General features: G+C 37.3%; 1 protein-coding gene across 1 annotated transcript; it reads right to left on the reverse strand.

Moving 5' to 3' along the window:
- Positions 1-9355: 9355 nt before the first annotated feature.
- LOC145040663 (uncharacterized) lies at positions 9356-9864 on the reverse strand. The gene is made up of 2 exons (XM_078988572.1): positions 9688-9864; positions 9356-9616 (listed from the first exon to the last, which is right to left on the reverse strand). Exons 1-2 carry the CDS (start codon positions 9862-9864, stop codon positions 9356-9358), a joined length of 438 nt encoding a protein of 145 aa, XP_078844698.1.
- Between the last annotated feature and the right edge of the window lie 271 nt (positions 9865-10135).

The raw sequence follows: 10135 nt of genomic DNA on the forward strand, positions 1-10135 counted from the left end.
CTAATTTCATACTTAACTTTGATGCTCCAAAAATTCTTCAAATTTTTTCTTGTAATTCTCTCTCTTTTTTTTTTTAGAACATGTAACACACTTTTTCCACTCAAAACCCTACATGCTTAAGCAGGGGCGCTCAACTTCAACCTTTATTGGCTAAAGATAATAATTTTCCTGGATACATTTCTGGTACACAATGCTAAACATATTGCATCTTTCAAACTAAGCGAGGTCGTGTTTTTGTCCCATGATTTCACTGGAATAAGGAAGCCACAAATGCACTAGAACGTATATAGGCTCAACTAAACATTTGGGTTTTCATGCAATCATCAAATATAATACTAGCATGATCCCTAATTGCTTTTCCAAAATTTTCTAAATTAATCCTGGCAAATTTTATGCAAAACTTTAAATTTAACTAGTGTAACCAACCAACCCCCTAACTTAAGCACAAACTTGATGTGTGTGAAACAAACTAGTTTTAATCCTACTAACTTAAACACAAAGAAAAACACACGAAAGGCAGTGTACCTATCGATTAGCAATTTAGTTCTGGTAAGTAGGGTATCGAACACAGGGAACGGTAAACAATTAAAATAAATGCTAATATTATCTAAATAAAACAAATAATAGAAAGGGGTTTTCTCTAGTTTTGCAAGACTAGAAACTTAAACAATTAACTAAAACTTAAACTAAGAAACTAAGAGCTAAGCAAATAAAAATCAACTAAATTCAATAATAAAGAGGACTTCTGTTTAGGTTCGACTCATTTGTTCCCATGGATGATTTCAATGTATCGGATTAATTCTTCATTGGCTACCGACTAAGATGATTAGTTTCACGTTTGCTATTACTAATCCTTAGGAAACAAATTCACTCAAGCAGTGGCCAGTTATCTAAATTAACGAATTTCCTAGTTATTGATTCGGGTTAAATAAGACTTGTAATGGTTAATTAAATTGGCCATTCAATTAACCTCTTGCTGATGTTCATCAAACAATCTCACACATTAACTTACCTATCTTCTAGTTAATTCTAGTTTCACATTCGTTATTCCTAGACATACAACTATGTGGTCACAATAAATCATATGAAATTAATAACTAAGAGATGTTCATACAACTTAATTACTAATTTATTAACAAAAGAATAGTTATTGTTAACACATAAGGTTCTTTAACAAGCTTAATAAAACATAATCACCAATTAAAATTAATCATAATCAAATAATCAATCCATGTTCACAAATTCATCTACCTACACAGAAGTTATGAGTTTTTAGCTCATGATTACAGTAGAAACAAGCACAAAAACGAAATCAATTGGTAAAAACATAGTTCAAACAAGAGATTAGGTAAGAGTAAACTTGATTTGACTTGATTCTCCTTAAAATTGAATGTAGGGTTGATTCCCTTGCTTCCCACGCTCCAACAGCACCTTTAGTCGACAATTGGCCTCCAAGGGTTCATCTCTCTGCTAGGGTATCGATCTGAAAGTCCCTTTATATAGATTTTCACAAAACAGAGGCTACTCGGCGAGTCCATCACTTAAAACCCGTGTACGGCAAGTCAGCGCGTCCAGAATTGAGAAACTTCTGACCAACTCGGAGAGTAATCGACCCTACTCGCCGAGTCCGTTTGGAATCACCATTTTCTCAAAACACGAAAGTCGTCTGAAATTGTGTCTAGTTTTCAGAACATTTTGAATCTCGTCAATCGGAGTTGCGGTTTATGAGATATGGCCAAAACACTGACGAGGGGTCAAGCTGTCCAGCAACATCCTTCTTTCTTCAAAATCCAAGATCCAAGCCTCCAATCGTTAGTTCCGCTTCCTTTTCCATCCGAGCATGTATTTGTTACTGAAAGTGAAATATTTAAGCTAATTAAGCACCTTTGGTTCATTAAATGAGATAAAATCAACATAAAGTATTAAGATAATGCATGAATTTTATAACTAAATATGCTCATATCAAGAGATAAAAGATGATGTGAGTAAACATTGGCAGCTATAGACTTAGTGCCTAACTAATAAACATTGGAAGCTATGGAATTAGTGTCTATTGGAAAAACACCGGTAGCTATGGATTTAGTACCTAATAAGGAATTGGTAGCTATGTACTTAGTACCTATTAGATAAACACTGGTAGCTATGGATTTAGTACCCGATGAATAGACTATAGCAGCTATGGAATTAGTGCTTTATGAACGAACATTGGCAGCTATGGATTTAGTGCCGGTCCTATAACCCTGGAAGTAAGGGACTTCGGAATAAACGAATGCAGAATAGATGACTCTTAGGATAAATCCTTAAGAGTAAAGAAGATAATGTGGATGGGTAATTGGGTTGATTGTTTTATTGTTTAAACATAATAATTATATTATTGTGGGTTGAAAACCCTATGTACTCACCAGGTTTCCCAACCTGACCCACTCAGTTTATTTATATCACAGGTGTTGATATGAAGTCACATTACACTGAGAGATTAAAGAGATGTAGATCACTAGTATAAATAAATGTAAGTTCTGTTTATGCTTATGTTCCTGTATTGACGATGACATCCCAAACGTTTTAAAATGAATAAAATACGTTTCTTCGAAAATGTTTTAACAACGTATTTATCGTGTTTTTCTGGGAACGAATTCCGCAACATTTTCATTAAAAGAAGAACTCTGATTTTTATAAAGCATAAACAAAATCGGTTTTTTTTGGCCGTGAAAATGGGGATGTCACAGTTGGTATCAGAGCATTAGTTTAAGCGAACTAGGAATTTGTAGGATTTCTAGACTTAAACTTAGAATGCTAGCGATGATTGTGAGGTGTCAGCACTAGCTTATTTTAGGAATTATGCCTAAAATGCTTTTATGTGCTAAATGCTTTGTGCCTGATATGCTGTTAATTGTTCGGATCTATGGTCTGTTGTCGACCGGATCTGGAAACCTTATGTGTTTAGGATTCTAAATGTATGAGTACAATATTAGAACTAGCATATAAACGTTTCGGAGTGATAAGGATGATTTAAACGTCAATCCTAAATAAAGATCTACATTTACCTTATTCGGTGTATAGATCAAGATGGCAAGGACCCGTAGCGGAAACGTGGATGCAAATGGGAACCGAAACCAACCCCCGGTGATTGAGCAAATACCGGTTGTGGTAGCCGCTGCTGAGCCAATAACATTGGCCGGAGTGCAAGCGATGATCCTGGCAATGTTGGATCGTCAAATGGAGGAAACCAGATGTTTGCTCCAACAAAATCGAGAGGAAGCAACCATGTAGATCGAACAGCCCGAGTTGAATGAAGGGCAGACTGAGGAGGGAAACTACAGTGGGACTGTTGGTCAAGCCAACCCACCGATAGTTAGGCAAAACCACCAGGATGGAGGAAATGATGGACGTGGATGCAAATACAAGGATTTCATGGCGTCCAAACCACCGAGTCTATCTGGAAGCCCGACGCCGGTGGAAGTCATGAACTGGATCTCTGAGATGGAGACGATGTTTGAGAGTTGCGAGTGTAGCAACAGGCAGAAGACCGCTCTCGCGGTTCCTTTGTTGAAATCTGGAGTGTTAAGCTGGTTGAAGCTACTAGCCGATTCGATGCCCAAAGGAGAAGTGAGCAAGATGTCATGGGAGGATTTTCTGGTGCAGTTAAAAATGCAGTACTGCTCTGAGCAGGATCTTCTGGAGATCAACAACGAGTTTCAGAATCTAAAGAAGGGAAAGATGAGTGTCATCAAGTATGCTGCAAGTTTTACGGAGAAAATGAAGCTTGTTCCTTATCTAGTTCCAACTGAACTCTCCAAGGTCAATAAGTTTGCCCATGGATTACCAGCAGACTTTGGACCAATGGTCAAGCAAGCAACCACTTTGAAAGGAGCCATCTGGGCAGCCAAGAATGTTGAGACCCAGATTAGGGAAAAAGGTCTGGAGAGCGCTGAAGTTGGCGAGAAAAGGAAGCATGAAGGATCTTCAAAATCCAACAAGGAAAAGAAATTCTCAAAGACTGAAGAAGGTGGAGGAGGTGAAACCAAGTGGTGCGAGAAGTGTAAAAAGAAGCACTTCGGTAAATGTAGCGAGGAGGTGACTTGCTACAAATGTGGAAAGATAGGGCATTACGCCAACAAGTGTGCATCCAACAAGAAGGTGTGTTATGGATGTAACAAAGAAGGGCATATTTCTAGGGACTGCCCGGGGAAAAATAAAGCAGCAAGACTAGAAACGCCACCGAGGCCAAGGGCATTCCACATGATCCTCGACGAATCAGAAAACCATGCGAGGAATCAAGGATGAGGACTTCATATCCGAAGATCAAGTTATGCAGTAACCATAGTATCATATGATGTAGCCTATTAGAGGCATAGTCTAGGGTGAACTTAAACACCTATGTAATAGTTTCAAGAAATAATAAAACCTTTGTTTTGTTATCTGATGTGTTAAACTGTTATGTGATTTTCTTGTATGGTGACTTGGGGAAACCGCGAGACAATACTTGGGACGAGTATGAGTAGGTGTGAAAGGTAGTAAATGCATATACTACCGGAAGCACATGACTCACGCTTGGATCAGGGAAAGTCACAAGGTTACCAAGAAACTAGTAATTGATTTCGATTTATTCAAGTGTGTTGTTACCATCGTTTCGGTAATGACTAAGAAGATTGTTGATATTCCGACCCTAGTGGTCATATCAAATTGAGTTTGACTACGATGAGTAGGGTTGTAAACGAACAAAGATAAAGAAAAAAACACAATTAAACATATATGCACATAAACGAACATATAATATAGCAATATAATAAAAAATAATTTAATATAGATGAATATAAATAAACTTAAACGAACGAACATAAATGAACATCGTAAACGAACGTTCACGAACATAAATGAACGAACGAGGCCATTGTTCATGTTCGTTCATTTAACTAAACGAACGATAATTTTTGTTCATGTTCGTTCATTTATTAAATAAATGAACATAAACGAACTTCCCGCCGAATAGTTCACGAACGGTTCACCGAACATTCACTTCGTTTACAGCCCTAACGATGAGTATGTTACGTGGTTCAGAGAACCAAGTTCGATGTAGCATCTAACTTAAACCAAAAGATTGAAATGAAAGCTAACCCAGGGCGATCAGTAGAAGTATCGCGATGATTGTTAAAGAAGTTGGTAGCTAGAAATGCTACATATTAAAATGTGATTGTATCATATTAGAACATGAAGGAAGGTATACATTGTTTTGGAGTTTGACTCTAAGAGACCTAAGTCTAAAGCGTTGCAACATACGATGCTAGGTCATTAGAATATGACACATAGATCCATAGTAGTAATAAAAGAACTTATCTCAAGTTCGTATCCAGTAAGGATCAAGATTGTGACTTGAAGGTCATAATTTGGAGTCTAGCCTGAGGTAGAGAGCAGGTGCACGATCGAGTACCGCTTACAGTCAATGAGTCTAAGAGATAGACTTGAAGGAATATAGAAGTTAAAATTATTACCTAGGATGAAGAGATGACATATGGAGTCATTATACGAGCCCTGTTTCGTTATGATTCCGGGACGTAATCATCCTAAGGGGGAGATAATTGTAACGCCCGTAGATCCGGGCTAGTCAATTTAGAGGTAATAGGGGTCGAAAATGACTTTTCGACAAAAGATTATTTAGAATAAATAATCTTAACCAAGTTTTAGAATATTTCACAAGGTTTCTGTACATATAAAGAGCGTCGAAATCGGAGTTATAACGAAGAAGTTATGACCCGTCGAAGTTTCGCGACGGAACCGGCACGGCACCGGAAAGCGTAAATAGTGATTTTATGATGGAGGACTTTTTAGCCTTAGTGATCTAAACGAAAGTTGTATAATATGTTAAACAGAGAAAATCCATAAAAAGAACGCCCAAATCTGACTTTGTATGAAGAAGTTATGATTTTTCTAAGATTCGGCTTAGTAGTGCACGACTCGAAACTCAAATTTTAGTTTGTGGCTTACGTGAATTAAATGAGAGTTGAAGATCTCATTAATAGGAACTTAACAATAAAAAGACAGATGAAAACAGAGTCTGTATGAAGGAGTTACAAATTCTTCGCGGTCATTTAACAGTCTAAACGCCTCGTATTGTTAAATTTAAGATCGGTCGAGAATTAGCCGACGAAGTAAAAATGAAAGTTGTAGATATTATTTTTACCTACGCGTGGATATAAATAATGTCAAAAACGGAGGTCATATGTGAAAGTTACGGATTTTAGAAGTCGGAAGTGTGTTGTGCGAAAATGGGTGATGTGGCACAATCTTGGTCATTGCTTTCTCCCCAAGTCTTGCCACTAGATGGTGACATGTGGCACCAAGTTCAACCATTTTCACCCTATAAATAGAACCTCTCTCACCCTCATTTTCTTCACATCTTTCTCATTCTTTCTTCTCTTTACTCACTCTCTCTCTCTAGAACCTCTCTCTAGCCCCGAAAAGCCTACGGAACCTCCCTAGCACGAGCCGGAAGCCCCTAAGTGCTCGACGGCTCCGAGAAGAAGAGCTTTTCCGCACAGGAATGCTGCTCCAAGCAAAGCCTGGTTTTCTATAAAACCCGCTGTAAGTGAGCTACGCCTACGCTATTTTTAATATAGTTTTTATTTAATTATATTAACGTTATTAAGAACATATAATAAGTAATTGGGCTATTATTATGGGTTATATAAGTATTATTTAACGGTTATATAATAGTAATAATAGCTATACTATTAATTAGTCTCGGTGAATAATAGACTAAACTTTAGTAGTAATAATACTAGGTTTCGTCGAAGGAAATTATTTTTTTTCAAGAAGTGAAGTGTTGTCTGAGTTCGGAATCACCACCTTTTCAAGTGAGTGCATAGTTAATTTCATCTTACACATAAATATGAAGTATTTTATATAAACTACGTGCTATGTGTGCATATTATCTGTATAGTTGCTGTCTATGTTGGATAAACGTTTTTATACATGTTTTAGATTATTTAAATTGTATACGTATTTTATATACACGAATATGTTGGGTATGATACGGGTAGATGAATGATAAGAGATAAAAGATTATGTGAGTAAACATTGGCAGCTATAGACTTAGTGCCTAACTAATAAACATCGGAAGCTATGGACTTAGTGTCTATTGGACAAACACCGGTAGCTATGGATTTAGTACCTAATAAGGAATTGGTAGCTATGGACTTAGTACCTATTAGATAAACACTGTAGCTATGGATTTAGTACCCGATGAATAGACTATAGCAGCTATGGAATTACTGCTTTATGAACGAACATTGGCAGCTATGGATTTAGTGTCAGTCCTATAACCCTGGAAGTAAGGGACTTCGGAATAAACGAATGCAGAATAGATGACTCTTAGGATAAATCCTTAAGAGTAAAGAAGATAATGGGGATGGGTAATTGGGTTAATTGTTTGATTGTTTAAACATAATAATTATATTATTGTGGGTTGAAAACCCTATGTACTCACCAGGTTTCCCAACCTGACCCACTCAGTTTATTTATATCACAGATGTTGATATAAAGTCACGTTACACTGAGAGATTAAAGAGATGTAGATCACTAGTATAAATAAATGTAAGTTCTGTTTATGCTTATGTTCCTGTATTGACGATGACATCCCAAACGTTTTAAAATGAATAATATACGTTTCTTCGAAAATGCTTTAACAACGTATTTATCGTGTTTTTCTGGGAACGAATTCCGCAACATTTTTATTAAAAGAAGAACTCTGATTTTTATAAAGCATAAACAAAATCGGTTTTTTCTGGCCGTGAAAATGGGGATGTCACAAAAATATTTTGCAAGTAGCAAGCAGTGTGAAGCGCCTCAACCCAAAAATTATGGGGTAAGGATGCATGGGTTAGTAAGGTGACATATTTTTTATTTTAGGCAACGAATCATGCGTTCCGGTTTACCATTTTGTTGCGATGTGTGTCGGCATGAGAACTGAAATTGAAGGCCATTTGTTGAAGCAAAGGATCTGAAGGAGTTATTGTCAAATTCACCCTCTAAGTCACATTGAAAGGATTGAATAAAGGTGTTGAATTATGTTTTGATATAAGTATGAAAATTTGAGAACATAGTAAAAGTTTTAGATTTGAATTTCAGGGGAAAAACCCAAGTATATTGAGAAAAATTATCAACAAGAACGAGGTAATATTTGTACCCATTTTTGCTTGAAACCGGTGAAGTCGAAAGATCATAATGCATAATATCAAATGGTAATAATGAAGTAGATTGAGAAATAGAAAATGGAAGTCGTTTATGCTTAGAACGTTGACAAGAATTACAAACCAAGGTTCTAGAACGTTTATTATAAGGAATAATTTTATTGGAAACTAGAAAATCAAAAACCGGTAAGCCTGGATGTCCCAAACAATCATACCAAAAATCTTGAAAACTGGAAGTCAAAACAGTGGATTCTGAAACTGGATAGGTGATGGGATAGAGTTGACTTGAGCTATTGTGGCGGGAGAGGATCGTCCCACTCTTGTACTCCTTTACAGAAAAACCATGGGGATCAAATTCAATGGACACATCATTATCACCAGTAAATTTTCGAACGGAAATAAGATTCTTAATAATGTTGGGAGTATAAAGGATATTTTTAAGTTGTAGGTGACGGGTAAGGGTTGGAAAGGTTGAGTTGCCCGATCCAAGAATGTTCACGCGAGCTATGTTACCTACAAAAATCAAACTAGTAGGAATAGATAAAGATGGGTCAGAAATTTTACCTTTGTTCCCAATGATGTGGTTGGTAGCACCCGATTCCATGTACCATTTGTCATCACTTTGTTCCAGATTCATTGCATGAAGAGCTTCCCCGAGTTGTGTGGGTTTCAGTGGGTCACAAGACAATAAATTCACTAAGGGATAGTCTAAAGAGGGATGACTAGAGGCTGCTATAGGGGTTGTTGTTTGGTTCCATTATGATGTTGGTCCAGACCAAAAAGAAGACCAATCCGGTTGTGTTGGGTATGGGCACGGTGGGGTAACCACCATGGTGTCCAAAAGTTTTGTTGTCTAGGTGAAACAGACCATGGAGCATGAGAACAAGAAGCACCATGAGAGGAACCTGGAGCAGGTTTATTGGAAGAGGTGCGATGAAGACTTGATTAAGGACTAGAAGTATGATTCGTTGCCTAAAATAAATCTCCAGTTACAACCACTCGAATTTGGATGAGATGTGACGGCTAAGGCAGCAGGGGGGATAAAATCTCTTGAGAAGATTGGAGGTGGTGTTCCAGTTGCAACATACTACAAGCTAATTCCCAAGAAGGAAGAGTTTGATTGATGTATGAGGAATAGTGTCATATTCTGAGGGTAAGCCACGAACAAGCTATAAGACTAACCTTTGTTCATTAACAGGGTTGTCCACATCATTAAGTTGATCTGCAAGTTCCTTAAGCTTTTGACAGTAAGATTCAAGATATGGCATGGACTTGAGGGTAAGGTTATTGAACTCGTGCTTAAGAGAAGCTGCTCTTACACCTTTGTTGTTAAGGAAAATGGTCTGGATGCAGAGCCAGGCTTGATTGGCAGTGGAGTCGGTAACAAGAACACGCATGAGAATATCATCAGAGAATGTGCCATAGATCCACTGCAAAATAATGGCGTCAATCTCAGCCCATTCATCATAACCGGGATCCTTTTTTCCTTGTGAAGTAGTACCATCAGTATGATATGTAACTCTATAGCCCTTGCCATGGAGTTGAAAGAGACGAACCCAAGAAGAGTAGAAACCTTAACATCATCTAGTACCCTGACCTTATTCTGAATGTTGGTCATAGTATAAACAGGGTGGATTGCTTTGGGGTTAGAAGAAGATGCAGATTTGCCTTCTGTCATTGAAAAAAATTAAGGAAAAGTAGGATAGACAAAAGAGGACTAAGGAGAGTACTACCAATCACATGAGACACAGGTCGGTAGCAGAAGTCAACCTGTAGCTTGGTGGCGGCGGGATTAGGTCGGATTTTATTGAAAAGGAATGTCGAATATATATACAATAGAAATCTGTAAAATAGAAAACAACTATTCTGAATATATATACAATAGAAAAGGTCGGATTTTATTGAAAAGGAATGTCGAATATATATACAACAGAAATCTGTAAAATAGA

The sequence above is a fragment of the Lactuca saligna genome, chromosome 4 (assembly GCF_052625555.1).
Source record: "Lactuca saligna cultivar CGN05327 chromosome 4, ASM5262555v1, whole genome shotgun sequence".
Classification (NCBI taxonomy): domain Eukaryota; kingdom Viridiplantae; phylum Streptophyta; class Magnoliopsida; order Asterales; family Asteraceae; genus Lactuca; species Lactuca saligna.

What these genes read in the sequence shown, in the direction of transcription:
- LOC145040663 (XM_078988572.1), bottom strand. Translation starts at nt 9,864, where the DNA reads ATGACAGAAGGCAAATCTGCATCTTCTTCTAACCCCAAAGCAATCCAC. An exon ending in AGTTACATATCATACTGATG is followed by an intron (nt 9,617 to 9,687) that starts GTACTACTTCAC and finishes ATTATTTTGCAG; the next exon opens with TGGATCTATGGCACATTCTC.